The sequence below is a fragment of the Trachemys scripta genome, chromosome 5 (assembly GCF_013100865.1).
Source record: "Trachemys scripta elegans isolate TJP31775 chromosome 5, CAS_Tse_1.0, whole genome shotgun sequence".
Taxonomy (NCBI): Eukaryota; Metazoa; Chordata; order Testudines; family Emydidae; genus Trachemys; species Trachemys scripta.
Genome location: NC_048302.1, coordinates 23,243,072 through 23,258,550, shown reverse-complemented (window position 1 = coordinate 23,258,550; position 15,479 = coordinate 23,243,072). Strand labels below are relative to the sequence as shown.

The window sequence follows — 15,479 nt, the reverse complement described above, 5'->3', positions numbered from 1 at the left end:
TGGTGTTAAGTGAGAAGAGAATCAGGTCTGTTGTGTGTCCACTTCTTTTGTATATAACATTTTCCAAAAAAGAAAGAGAAAAAGCCCTTAAAACAGAATTCCCAATATTTGTTTTAATTTATATCCAGAACATTATTATACATCTCAGCATCCAAACCCTTCATCTTACACAAGACCTTTAATTAAATGAAACTATACAACCCTCTTGGCACTAGAACAGAGCTTTATGTTTATAAACTAAATCTGTGTCTAGAAACATGTTGAAACTGGGGGGTTTTATGGTGAGAGTCCACTTACTGACATCACACAGGCAAGGTGGTGATTGGCTACTGGAGGGAAAAAGAGAGTTTATATTCCAGTAGGATGACAGTGAGCAAGCAAAACTATTAAATCTGTGTCCACTGACTTCTTTTAACTAGCCTGTGTACTTCAGGACTGCAAACCGGTAAGATTTCTTATGTTTAGTTTCTTTATATGTTGTATAAATTGAGACCAACTTTTTCCACCTGTTTTTCTAATCTGTTGATTCTCTATTTCTAACCGGATTGCAAAATTATGCTTTGTATACTTTGTAAAGAAGGTATGAATTTACAGCATGATTGTTGTGATAAAGCTGAATGAAAAGGTAACTAAGTTATGCCATACCTAATTATAACTTGTCAACCACTCCAATATGAGACAGAAAATGTGAAAAAATAAAAATTTCGTAAGTGAAATATAATCAAAACCCCTACTGAACAACCTAAGAAAACAATTTTTCCTGACTCTTTTCTGACCTAGGTTTAATACAGCATGGGGAAAATTTGCAGAATGGAAGTAACAGATTTTCCCACAGCTTAAAAAAATTAATACAATTTATCTTGTTGCAAACTTAAATATAGAAATGATCCCAAAAGCAGAATTTGTAGGTGTTATATTACAGACAGGTGTAATTTGCAAGTTTGGGACCAGATCCTCAGTTGATATAAATCTACAAGGCTACACTGATGTATATCTGACTCCTTATGTCTGTGTCTTAATGAAATAAGCAGTTGTTGCAATTTATGAATATTTTTGCTTTCAGAATCTGTGTTTATTACCGCTTCCAAAGAGAAATCTGTAATTCAGTGAAGAACCACGACAACCACATTAGAATCAAAATCAGACCACTGCAAGTTCTGAAATGTCATGAACTACAGTGCAGTTTCACCCACTTGCACAATGTCTGAATTTTGGTTCCTAGTGTTTAGATCTCTCTGATTTACTTTTACTTGGTAGGTGGGTGGGTAGGAGTAGGAGTCTGGTAAGATTCCTAATCACCTTAGCACTAAAAGGCAATTTCCCACCAGCTCTCAGAGCTGTCCCATGTTTAGAGGACTTGAAGAGAAAATTGAATGAGAACTAGAAATGTGTTTCCAGGTCCTGTTCTATAGAACAAGGAAGAAGATACTTCTTCACTTCAAGACATAATTGGGTGTGTCTGGCAGCACTGAAGAGGTAGTAGACCAGCTAGCCACTTATCTCAAAGACAGTGGATAATGGAGTCAGCTGTTCCTCAGAAACCCTACAGCAGGCCACTATTTCCCCTGCAGACAACTAAAAGTTAAGAGAGTGATGTCCAGAGCCTGTCAAAGTCCTGAGGTCTCAAGCAAGTTTGAGGAAAGGTGCAATAGACCATTATTCAGATCAGGTGATTCAGGGGTCTAAATATCATACAAATATCAGGTGCTCTAAACATAAATATTATGTAAGCCCACATTGTGACCTATATGCTCATTGCTAATCAGCTGACTACCAGGGTTAGAGCAGCTGATTACTTGGAAGGGAGACCTATGAGGAAAACCCATGTTTGGCAGCCCTGATCGTGGTGACGTTAGCATTCTTACTATAGCGAAACCCCAGCTTGAAGTTAGGAAAATGGGGATACGGGAAGTCCCTTCAAACACAAAAATCTACTTGAGATCATTAAAGTTTCCTTTCAGAAGGATGGAGAAATTAACCCTAAGGAACTGGCCAAATTCCAGGGTGGGTAATTATATGCTACCAATCTAAATATTTCCTCCTGGAATTTCAACATTCTTGACTTCCTGCACTAAAGTGTTACTTAGTGTTACTGTGTTCTGTTGACTAATGTGTTGAATAATACAGAAAGTGACTCATTAATATTTTCATGAATTAATGTGACAAGCTTGCTCTGCATAATGTCACCCTATGAATTATTCACGAGGATACAGACAACTGCCAGTTTATTTGTGAAAATGAGTGCAATTCCCAGAGGTTTTGTGAATTCTTATATGAAGGATTATTTGGCCAAGAACTCAAACTAGATGTACATTATTCATTTTAATTGCTCACTATTCATCACTCACTAGTCTCCTGTTTTAAAAATCAAGTTGTCCAATGAGGGAGCAGAAACATTGCCATGTGATTTAGAAGCCCAGTCATGCAATGCAAACGAAGGATTAGTTCACAAAGAAAAAAACTGATTAAACATTGTTCACAAACTATTTGGTGAGTACTTGCAAAGGGCAACTACATTCACCGATCAAGATTTGTTAATGAATGATCCATCAACAAAGAAAGAAGGCTACATTCATCAGATAATTTAACTGCAATGAAGTACCCAGGCTCTAGGGGCATATTTACTCAGCCGCTGGAATGGTGCCTCCCAGCCTGGGTAGACAGATTTGTACTAGCTCTGCTCTAGCTGGCATACTAAAAATAGCAGCGTGGATATTGTAGCATGGACAGCAGCTTGGGCTAGCTGCCTGAGTCCATGCCCTCCCAACTCAAGCTCAGATGCTTGCCCATTCCATTGCCTGTGCACTAGTTCCATGCTGTTCTTTTTGGCACACTAGCTCAAGCAGTATTAGTGGGAATCTGTCTACCTAGGCTGGGAGGTGCGCCCCCAGCTGCAGTGTAGACATACCCTAAGAGACATAGTCAACCCCAGAAATGGCAGTACTGTATTTCAGTGATGGGAGAAGCGATTCCCCTATGTTTGTCAATCTCCATACAGATATATTTGTGTGTGTGTGTGCGTGTGCATGCGCAAACGTGTCTGTCTGTCTGTCTAAATGTCACTGGGGTATTTCTGGATGAAAATATTGCATAAGTCATTAGCCCAGGAGCTCCCTTGCTGTGCTGATGTTTCATAAATGTGAAATAAATATACTAACATTACCGTTCTTGTTACTTCCAGAAAATACAACAATGAGGACTGCACTTATCTTTATCTGCCTTTTGGGAATAGCCTGTGCTTTCTCAGTAAGTGACTTCAACAACTGACTAACTCTTCTAGATCATTGATGAGGCACTAGAATACCACTTGCCAGTGACTTTGCCTTGCTGCTGTTTTTAAGTAGGAGAACCATTCATTAACATAACCTTTTCCAACAGGCAAAAAGCTTCTACAGAAGAGCAAAATCAGATGACTCGGAAGAAAACGCGGTATGATATCAGCCTTGTTGGATTATTTTGCTGTATTACAATTACGCTCACTTGTTTCTTAAGCTCCAATACCTGAAACCAAAATTGATTTAGTTTTTTTACTTTTTCGCTAGGTTTTCAAGAACAGACATCGATATTATTTTTACAGATATGCCTATGCCTATCCACCACAGAGAAGATTTCAGGTAAATGCAGCTTTTTAAAAGGAGTTGGCTCCTTAACAGTTATAATCATTGCCAGTTGCATTATGATCCATACACTTAACACAATTAAATACCTATTGGATAAAAATGATTGCCAATATCAGATAATTTAAAGTTACACCTCTACCCCGATATAACACTAATTCGGATATAACGCGGTAAAACAGTGCTCGGGGGGGGAGGGGCTGAGCACTCCAGCGGATCAAAGCAAGTTCGATATAATGCGGTTTTACCTATAACGCGGTAAGCTTTTTTGGCTCCCGAGGACAGCGTTATATAGGGGTAGAGGTTTATTTAGAACAATTCACATATATTTGAACTCAGTTTTGGCATAAGCAGGAATAATTCCGTCTACATGACCTGAAAGCAGTGGAGTTAAACTCATTTGCACCAGGACTGAGTTTGGCCCAGGATGTTCCAAAGACAGTTAGGGATGCTAATTTATTCTTATTCAGATGGGTGAACCCAATCTGCTTCAAGATCCTGCAAATCTCTTAAATTCTCTTTGAGGTGTGTTAAATTTTCTCTCTATAGTTTAAAATGGAGCAAAATGAACCATTCATATTGATTTATATATACAACTGATTCAGTTTTTACAAACAAAAGCCTGTGGGTGAAATTCTTTCCTCATGCAACTCAATGGCAAAAATCCCCTGGACTTCAATGGGACCAAGATTTCATCCCAAATGTTTCTCTAGCCAAAACAAAACGATACCAACTATGCTTTAGAGACAGACACCTCCAAAAGCGGAACTGGCACAAGTGTGGGTCCTATGGGGGGTGGAGTGGGCGGCAGATTCTCAGCTGGTTTAAATATTGTAGCTCCATGGAGCTACAGCAATGCACAACTGCTGATGATCTGGCCTTCTGGGTGGTGTAGATGTACTGGGCCTGATTCTGATCCATTTGTAGTGGTGTAAATTAGGATTAACTCCACTGAAGCAGCAAATTTATACTAGTGTAAGTCTGGAGTAAGTGAAAGGAGAATCGGGCTCATTATATCCATTTTTTCAGCCACGCTAATTTATGACCAGGTCTGGCCTTTGGTGTTCTGCTGCCAGAGCAAAAAAATATTTTGGCACCCCCCAAGTGGCCAAGTTTAAAACAAAAAACAAAACACCTGCCCCCCCCCCCCCAAATGGTTGGGTCAACCAGCCAAGCAGCAGCAACAGGAACAAAAAGAGAGACGAGCAATGTGGTGCCCCTGGAAGTTGCCATCCAGAGCCTACACCCCTCAGGCTGGCCCTGCTTATTCACAGTTGACTATGGGGTTGGCTGACATTCAGCAATAGTCAGATGTGGGAATGCCCCAGACACACCTCTTTCTCTCTGGGAACATCCCCCAACGTGACCCCAGAACTGGGGGGTGCTGCGGGTAACAGAGGAGAGCCAGTGAATTCCCCAGGAATTCTCCACAGTATCTTTACTGCCTTTTATGCTGTCAGAGCCAGTGGAAAGGAGGTGGAGGGCAGTCATGAAAAGGGCCTGGCACCCAGCTGCCCCCATTGTAACATTTTTGACTAGATTTACAAAGAAGAGCTCAGCACCCCAATAAGTTGGGATCTTTTGAACATCTCGCCCACAAGGCTCATGTTCCAAAGACATTTGGTGTGACTCACAGGGGCACTGACACAAAACATGTTATTTAAAAGAGACTCACTGTTATAGAAGATAAAATAATTACACTCATTTTAAAGCAGTAAACAAAGGCCACTTAATTCCCAGACCTGTCCAGAACTGTGGCCAGTATCGCCATATGGACTGTATCCTGCCTGGCAGTACTGCCGAGAATATGACATCATTTACCTCAGTATGGCCTCTGGAAATGGCACAGACTGGCATGGCTCAGGGTTACAGGAAAGCAGGATATGTAATTGCATAATGCATCACACAGAAAGGAGATTCTATATGCATCCGAAGAAGTGGGCTGTAGTCCACGAAAGCTTATGCTCTAATAAATTTGTTAGTCTCTAAGGTGCCACAAGTACTCCTGTTCTTCTTTCCACTGGAAGAAGTAATTTTGCTTATAACTGAAAAAAATGGGAGAAAATAGGAAAAATAGCAGAATTTACTATAAGCTTTTTAAAAACAAAACAAAAAAACCCCCCAACAGTTTGAAATTATTTTTCATGGACTCAAAATCTGTCTCTTTTGACTGGCATGGAGTTCAATGCAGAGGCATTGATTTCCTCTGAAGCTAAAAATTGTCTTGCTTCTGGAAATGATGCCCCAGCAGCACAGTGGTTTGGCGTGTCCCTCTGGTACAAATATATTTTTGTGTGGGCCCATCTCTAGCTCTCACTCACAACGTCAGAGGACAATCCTGTGAACACATCCTTATCTCGTCCCTAATTATGCAGAACACAAATGTCAACGGACAGAAGATATAAGCTCCAAGGCCAAAAATGCTTGTGGGCTTCCTGGATTTCCCTACACCTTTCCTCTCCGGTGAGGTGAAGCACACAGAGCAGCAATGAAGCTTTTCAGTCCAGCGAGTGGGATGGCTTAGTGGGCTACACACCACTTTTGAAATGTTTAGTCTCCCAGGAGGACAGATTCAATCAGCTCTAGCCAGTTTGATCCTGCCCTCCATCCTCAATATACATAATCTGAGTCCCACAAAATTTTCAGACAAGACTAAAAATCTGTCTACTGCGTGTGGACTTTGAAGGACCTATTGATGCCTTTTGAAAGGCTCGGGGCTTATCACTGCACAGAATCATTGTGCAGCAGTGGTGTGCTGGCTGGCAGCTGTGCTCTCCCCTGAAGGTCACTCTCGTTCAGTCGGGTGCATGCATATAATCGGTGCTTTGGAATGAAAGGTATTGTCCACATCAGCCATTTTTGGTACAACATGCTCCCCTGAGAAGCTGGTGGAAACATCTGTATAACTGTGGTATACACACACACCTCCCAAGGTTTCATTGACATTACAAATCCTTCTCCACCTGATTCTCCACCTCTCTCTGCATCTCAAGTTTCATGTTCACCATCAGAAGGTCTCCAGAATCCTTTAACAATCTGGCTAACCTTGTAGATCAATTATCCATGTAGAATCTTTTCAGTGCTTTATATGCAATCCTCACACATATACACACACACACACACACACACACACACACACACACACACACACTTTTTCCCCCACCCCACCCCCCTTTTCTGCAAGCACAGGAAAGGAAATACTCACAATTTTCCCTCTGTTTAGAGCAGTGACTCAGAAGAAGAAGACAGCTCAGAGGAGGAGGAAGAAGAAGGGGTACGTAACTTGCGTGGCCATTATCAAAACAAACCAAGTAGCACAAAAAAATCAAACAAAAAATGGGGATTTTTTTTATAGTCTGGACTCTGCAAATGATAATGGTCAGAATTGCTAACTGCCCACAGGTTTCCATTCTGGACTGCTGCTATGTTTTTTTAAGCCCTGAGTCATCTTTTTTTTTTTTTTTTTAAAGGGGGGACTAATCTTTGAGACACAGTCCAGGCTTTCTGGTTCCAAAGGTTTAGAAATGGGCAGGGCTTGATAAAATTACAGACACAGACCTGCTTCAGGCCTAAGAAGATGAAATGCTAATAATGTTCAGCACTTCGATAATGCCCTTCATCTAAGAACCTCTTTAAAACAGCACTTTATAAACAACATTGTGAGACAGGTAAGTATTGTTACTAGCTTTTTTACAGATGAGTAAACTGAGGCACTAGCACTGGAAAGTCCTGCTTAACGATTAGACCATAGAACTAGGTTTACTTCATTTAGATCAGGATAATTGCAAAGCAAAGACTGTGGAGAATTATGGAACTAAACTGTTCTTTCCTTAGAGAGTCTGTGGGCCAGACCCTCAGCTGATGGAAATCTGCAAAGCTCCATTGACAGTAATGTAACGTTGTTGATTCACACTAACTGAGGATCTGGCCGTACGTCCAGTTCTTTTGGCTGTATGTGTTTGTGTGAGACATTATGTATAGCCGCATGCAATCTTCTGCACTGTTCTTGGGTTTGGTGATTCACCAGTCCTTATTTTACCAACACAGAAGTTGTTCTCCTTGTTGGCACACCACAGAATTCTGCAACCTAATCCTTAAGGGAATAAAGTGACCCAGAAACAAGAGTGGCCCCAGGGTTAACTCATAAAACAAGCCCATCAACTCAGAAAAGGGAACACTGACTACAGAGAGTACTTCCATCACATAACCATGGAGTGTATTTGCAGTACTAGGAGTTAAGCATCCTCTCCTATTACTATTTAGCTTCTAGATTGTGTTGGCTCCTTCAAAACTGATATAATCTCTTGCGTAAATATGTATTTTGGTGTAATACTATTTTTGGAAATGCATATTTTGACCTGGATAGGCAGTAATAGCTTCTTTGCTACCATTATGGTCTCTTGGGTCAATGTGTTCTTAGAGACTACTGTATTTATAACACCAAATTTTTGGCCTGAATGACTGTTATGGGTTACAAAGATGCCATTATATATATTGTGCTTACCTGGCTTTCCACACACTTATACAACAACCATTGGTGTTAATTATACAGGTATCCAGGGAAAGGAATATATTACACTCCTAAATCTACATACTGAAAATAATCATGCAATTTTATTTGCAAATACTTAGGGTTAAATCCTGGAGCCTGCTACATGGATACATAATACCCAAAGGCAGCTGAAAAATCTATATGTCAGGTTCACGGGAGGCAATAATTATCTGAGAGCCTTGTGCATAGAGATTCTGCAACCTATGTGCTACGGAGATCTCTGCAGCTCAGCACAGGAGAAATGGGGGAAGCGTGAGCAAGACAGGGCACCAGTGTTTCCATACAAAGCATAAATCTACAGGATTGAAACCCCACAAGCAGGAGAACAAACAGTGGACCTTACCCCCCACTCACCTCCATAGCATGTATTAGTATGTGTGGCCCAGCTAACCAGATATCCTGACTTGTTGAGTCTGAGTCCATTCCTCAGTCCTGTGGGGCTTTCATGTGGAGCAAGGTGTACCTTCTTTGCTCTGTTTCTATTAATTTGGCCTTTCATGCTCATAGTCAGCAAACCAGGATTCTAAACAGAGTAACTCATTTGAAATTTATTTCCCAATTGGTATCTTTGTTGGCAGAGAAGACGAAACTGGAACTGTGATGGCGAATAAATTGCCCTATCTGTTTGAGAGAAAAGAGGAAAATACATTTCAAAATACGTCCCCAAACATGCCCCTTGTGGAGGAGTGCAAATAGCGTAAACATTTATAGACTAGCACAGCTAAGATTTTCCAAAGTGAGGAGTGATTTTTTGGGTGTCTAACATGAGAGGCTTTAAAGGGGCCTGATTTTCAGAACATGCTGAGCACCTACCCCTTGAAAGTCTCTCAAGTTGAACACCCACAAACTGAGACACCCAGAACCATTAGTCTGAATTGAAAATGTAAGCCTATATTTAGAGATGGGTCTTATCTGGAAAGGGCTTCAACATGGTCTCTGTTCCGGTGGGTACAATATTAATTATGGGTGCATTGCAGTTGCCATCAGGTAGGTTATTTAATCTCTAACTTTGAATTTACAGTTATTCACAAGGATAAAAATGGTATCCACAAAAATAGAGGCCACATTTTAAAAGGCAGGGCATTACCATGTATATTGTGTCTGTATTCATCTGTAGGCATAATACGGTCATATAAAAACAATTCCTCTATTATCTACCTGCCAAGACTAGAGTCAGGTTTCTGCCTTTCCTTTGGGAAGTGTTGATGACATGCAGACAACCTGGAGCAGAGGCAGAATCTGCATGCTGAAACTGTTTAGGTGTTGGTGATATAAAAAACTCTGACAGGAGAAACCCAGAGCCCTGAAAGCATAAAACCAGGTCCTGGCCGGTTTAAAAAAACAACAACAACAAAAAATAACCCTCTAACTTCTCCTTTAAAGTGCTTTTACTTATAATTCTTAAATCTCTTTATGAATTTTGTTTACATGACTTGAGGTTTCAGATAGTCATTTCTGAAGTGAACCAAAGTGGCTTGAAGAAACATTGACTTTATTCTCTATTGTTTTTTAAAAAGTGGTTTCCAGGCTAAGACAATTCTGTGGCATGGTTTAGCCTTAAAGGCAGTGGAGAGAAAGATAATTTATAATGAAAAGGCAGAACCTCAGCAATGGCTATATAAATAGCATAACTACAATAATTATTTTATTGGGCCCATGACAACCTCTGATTCCTATCCACACAGACAACCACACCATGCAATTTGGTGGCTCTTTCAACAGAGTGGAAAATAACTTAAGTTTTAACTGGCACTAAATTAACCCAAGATTTGAGGTTCACCTTCCTTGATTCCTCTTCAGATACTGAGCAGTGTGTGTTGAAGGTGAGCATATTAGACTGTTCCTCTCTTTAGTATTGTACTACTGGTCATATAAACAAGGCAGTCTGCAGAAGATAGGGGGGAAATCTCTGAAATTCTTACAGATTCTAACACTATAATTGGCTGTGTGCAAAAATCAGAAAGAAAAATTGAGCCAGGCTTGCCAGAGGAACAAGAGGAATTACTAAAAGTAGGGTGACCAGATGTCCCAATTTTATAGGGACAGTCCTGATATTTGGGGCTTTGTGTTATATAGGTTCCTGTTAACCCCCACGCCCTGTCCTGATTTTTCATACTTGCTGGCTGGTCACCCTGACTAAAAGAACCAGCACAAGCACCATGTATCTATCTATGATTTAAGAAATAGGTTTCTCTCTTCCCCAATCTCAGCCTTCAGAACAGGTGAAGCTAGCTATCAGTAGCCTCAGAAGTCCAATGGCCCTCCCATTCAACTGAGCACTAACACTATACACTCAGCTCTTCAATCCACTTCCCACGGAAGCCAGGGACTTCACTTCCACCCCAAGGATAGGATCCATCACCAGACCTTTAATATTTTTTTTCCTCCACAGCCCTCTTGGTAGCCAGAATAGATCGATACACAGCTGTTTTATTGTAATGTGTTTGAGATTGAAAACAAACCTCAAAAGTCAGTCTGGCAGAAGCGGGGCCCCCTATATCATTTTTATTTGTTCATTACAATTTTTCACTCTTCCCTCTCTGCTGTTTTGTCTTTGTGTCTCTATATTTTTTCAATCTTCCCAACAATCTGATCCACTTTGCACTTTATTTCTTCAATGGTGTTTTTTTCATCTGCTCACCTTTCCAGAGATACTCCAAAGCAGAAAGCAAACTCATTAATGTCTGAGTTCAAATCAAAACTTTCAACCCCACTATGTTTGAGTGCATTTGAAGTTAGGCAAAACAAATTCACCCATCCCTACTTCAAAGCTTGATTTGGTTCTTTGAAATGATATATTTTGTTAAACAAGAAACAAAAACAAAAACATTCAGCTTCAGTCACTGATGTGTAATTACAAAGGAAGGATGGGACTAGTTTTGGTTTTCACTGAAGTCTCAAAACAAAAATTCCTGGGAAAATACAAAACCCAAAGTAGTCCCCATTTTCTGAGCAGAGTTGACAGTTCTTTGGGATGTTGTGTGATCGTGAATGGGATTTTGGTGGTCAGCTAGAGGATTGCTATATTAAGATGTGGTCTACACTGTGAAAAAAGTTGGAAAAATCTCAGCTCTAGAAACACAAAACCAGAAGTAGTCCCAATTGTCCATTGTTCAAGTAGCATATTTAAATTCACACAAACCCAGAGTCTTACTTGAACTGCTCATTATGTAATTACAATTACTACATGCACTACAGCTGTAACTGCTTGTACATGGGGTTGCAAGTGCATGTGCTTTTTAGCACATGCAACTAACTGCATACATGCAGATTTAACAGTTTAGCCATGGGGCTTACATTTTACCATAGAGACAGGGGTGCTGGATCAATTTTTATGGTGGGGGTGCTGAGAGCCATTGAACCAAACTGTAAACCCCGTATATGATGGAAACTACTTCAAGCCAGAGGGTGTGACAGCACCCCTAGTTCCAGCACTATGCATAGAGATACAAAATTTCACATACAGCTGTGACTACTAAATGGCCACTTGTGCATTATATGTGCATAATACTAATGTAGATAAATAATCCTGGGAGCTGAACACACCAACTCTGGTGTCTTCTAGAAAAAATGTGCCTGTTAAGGTGAAATTATTAAAGCATCCTCTACACCTCATTACTAAATTTTGTGCTTGTTATTTTGTTCACACAATCATTTCCTCCTGCAGATAATGGGATTTTTGTGCAGGCTGTTTGTTTAGATTTGCAGATGACTGTGCACACTCAAGTTCGAGGCTGCTTTTGAAAACAGAGCTCTAAAATTATTTGTTCTTGAACTCCACAGCCAAGACACAAATTCAGGATTCTCTGTTTTCCCTGCAAGGATTGGCATCGCAAGCTCCTAAGAAAGAGTGCTTTCCTTCAGTATTTAAGGCAGACAGAGCAAAGGCAGAAGGGAAAAACAATTCCCTCTATCGAAATGTTTACTGCTCATGTGATGAGATTATTTTTATAGCTCTGTCGAAACTAAAACAGCCTCTGTGACCAGTGTCATGTAATATCTCAGCAGGAGCAGTCAAACGAAGGAAACAATGGAGAGAATGAAGGTGAAGAATCTACTACAGAGGCTCCCACTGCTGTAGGCAAGAAAGACCTTGGTACAGGAGAAACCAAAATCCCTAAGAAGGTAATATTTGCAACCCTCCAGTAAGCTTATAAATACAATGAATCCAGTACAAAAGGCTGTCCCCCCCCACTCCAACCCTAATAGACTGGCCCAAGGAATCCCAAAATACACTGAGCTTGATTCTCTGCTCACCCATTTTACACCGGTGTAACTCAATGGACTCCTGATTTATGCTGGAGAACAGGCCCACTAAATACAGTTCAGCTCCTTCTTTATTAGACCGTTCCCATTGTTAAACCCCAATTTGTGTCATAACCATTAGTAGTAGTTTCCAAGAGCTCCTACAGGCCTAGACCAGGTAAGGGCCCTCACTATGGTACCGTACAAAACACATATATGGTGACAGCTTACAATTTGAAGGCAGGCTTTACTGTGTCTTAATGTCTTTCTGTTCCCAGAAAGCAGGGGGAAATACCAGTGCTACAAAATATAGTCTGTATTCAATGGTCCTTAGTCTGGAGCACATTCAACTTTTTGGTATGGGCTTAGGAGCCAGTGGATGATATGCCTAGCTATATCTGCTGGGAGGTAAACATCCTGAAAGGAGTCTCTGTCTGCAACCACATATTACCAGCTCCTCAGCTAGTGTAAGTCAGTGGAGTCCACATGTACCTTTCAGATGGGCACAATGCCTTTTGCATGTTCCCAATTGCACTGGGAGTAATTTTGTCTTTCCCATATTGCTGCTCAGTGGGCCAGCCAGCTTACTAGCCACTGTGGGTGGGTGTGAGTAGAGAGCCATACCTCTGCTTACTTCCCAGCCATTTTCCCCTAGAGTGGGGGAAGCTTTTGGAATGCAGTCCTTGCACCACTCCCACCCCCAAGTGACTGAGTTGCAACTGTGACCACCCCTTACATGGGCCATGCAAGAAGCCAGGAGGGAATCCTTCCTCCCTCCTACCTATGTGTGGTCCATTAGGGCAAGACACACGTCGCCTGAAGGGTCTGGCCCCACGTTAAAAGTTTTCGAATGACTGCGTCTTTACCTTGTCTATTTATCTCTTTGTAAATTTGAACTCTTTTGCCATATGTGACACAGGAGCAAGACAGCCAAGGTCCCGAGAATGCTGAAATGGGCGAAAGTCCTAAAAAAGTGGGGGGAGGCAAAGCTCCTGGAAAAGGCGGGAAGAGCGAAGGCTCTGAAGGCGAAGAAGACAGCGATGAAAACGAGGAGGAGGAAAATGAAGAAGAGGAGGAGGAAACTGAAAAAGTGGATGAGAATGGCAATGGCGGCAATGGCACGAGCACCAATGGTACGGACACAGAGAATGGGAATGGTGGCGAGGGAGAGGCTGAAGAGGAGGAGGAAGAGAATGGAAGTGAAGCCACGACCATCGTCATCACCACCCCGGCAGATTCGGGGCTAGATGACACCACGCCTACTGAGGATCAGGGTGTTTATGACACCACCACCCCTGGGGATCTGTGGGGTTATGAAAACGGAGAAACCACCTCCACAGGCTATGAAAATGGCTATGAAAGCCAAACAGATTATAACGATGGCAGGGAGAACGGGTATCCCCGAGGGGACAGCTACAGAACATATGAGGATGAATATGGCTACTACAAGGGGCATGGGTATGATGTATATGGCCATGATTACTATTACAATCAATGAACAGCAAGACCATGATTGATATTGTTAATGCTAATACTCTGCATGGCAATTGTTTTCAACGTTCTCAGGAAGGTGCAGCAAAATGTAACACGATGCCTGTAAAAAAAAAAAGGGGAGGGGGAGGATCCATCTTTAATGAGGGGCATTACTGCTAACTACTAAAATGTGTTCTTTGTTAAAGACATGCTTTTGGACATTATATACGCTCCTGGGGTTTGTAGATTTTTAATCCTGGTGCTGAGGAATATTGTGTGTCAGGTGGAATGATCCAATGAGTTTTGTTGTATACTATATATTTGCAGTGTGTCTATCCATTGTTTATATTAAAGTCAAAATGAATTTTAAAGCAACCAAAATGACCAACATGTTGTAAGGAAGAAGAAATGACTTTTAAATGATCTGCCCAATACCATGTCACTTGCTAGTTTTCCACTAACGGGATCAAATGCTCAGCTGGTGTAAATCAGCAGAGTTGCACTGGAGACAAAGGAGCTACATAGGTTTTTACCTGCTGAGGATGTGCCTCGCTGGGTTTGGAGACTGACTTATTCCTATCTCTCCCCATGCCAAAATGCACACAAAACACACTGGCAAGAGGAAATGATTGATTAAAAATAGAAAAACTTCTCTAGACTAACCTCAGACTAATTGAAGGGCCCTCTTTTAGTGAATACTTTATCGACCGATTCACAGTTGTCCTGCTGGCATTTTAAGAAGATATGGCACTGACCTAGTGAAACTGAGATGAACCTGTACAATTTGGAGTCAGGGAAAATCTTACATTATCTTTCATTGCTAAGTTAAATGATCAGACATCAAGGCCATACCATATCAGTAAGCATACAATGGGCTAAATTCTTCTTTATGTTACACTGATGCAAATCCAGAAGAACCCTCTTGTCTTTAATAGTTACTCCAGATTTATATACCAGTGTAGCAAAGAAAAGAGTTTGGCTGTAAAATCATAACTGCGTCCTGACAGTTTCTATGGTGTGATAAGGATGGTACTGTGGTTAAGGCAAAGAAAGGACTTTTGGCTAAGGCACATAGGACCTTCTTATGAGGTTCAGGGTGCAATCCAGACCAGCAAAAGTCTGTGTCACCACTTGCCCTGCAACATGGGTGCTTTACAACACTTTGCTGCTGTAGCTGCCAGCCAGGGACGCTCACAACCAACCTACAAGCCTGAAGTGCCTTTGTGCTGGACAGCCCTGGTTCAGCAGCTCTGAGCCTAGAAACCTGTCTACAGCCCCGCTCGGTACCCCCACCTGTTAGCCTGATGGTTTTGTTTGCCTAATATGTGAAAATGGACTTTCGTTGTCTTTGTCCGAACACCACGCTGGTCAGAGAATCGAATACACAGTTCTTTGTCTAGGGCAAACCTGTTTACCAACACCTCCTGACATGCCTGCTTTAAACACACTTGAGTCATAATTCCAGCATATATCTCTTAATGCACATGCTGTACGCACCTCACACAAGAACGTTAGTGATCAGTGAGTTGTTAGTTTTCAGATGATACCTTTCAAGGCATATTGTGAACAAAAATTATTACAATAGTGAATAG

At 41.3% G+C, this 15,479-nt stretch overlaps 1 protein-coding gene across 1 annotated transcript; it reads left to right on the top strand.

Moving 5' to 3' along the window:
* The first annotated feature begins 378 nt into the window (after positions 1-378).
* IBSP (integrin binding sialoprotein) lies at positions 379-14,200 on the top strand. Its single transcript, XM_034772509.1, has 7 exons — positions 379-445; positions 3,182-3,246; positions 3,379-3,429; positions 3,543-3,614; positions 6,841-6,891; positions 12,175-12,294; positions 13,334-14,200. The coding sequence occupies exons 2-7, from the start codon at positions 3,193-3,195 to the stop codon at positions 13,910-13,912; spliced, it is 927 nt and encodes a 308-aa protein (XP_034628400.1). The 5' UTR covers positions 379-445; positions 3,182-3,192; the 3' UTR covers positions 13,913-14,200.
* Positions 14,201-15,479: the final 1,279 nt, after the last annotated feature.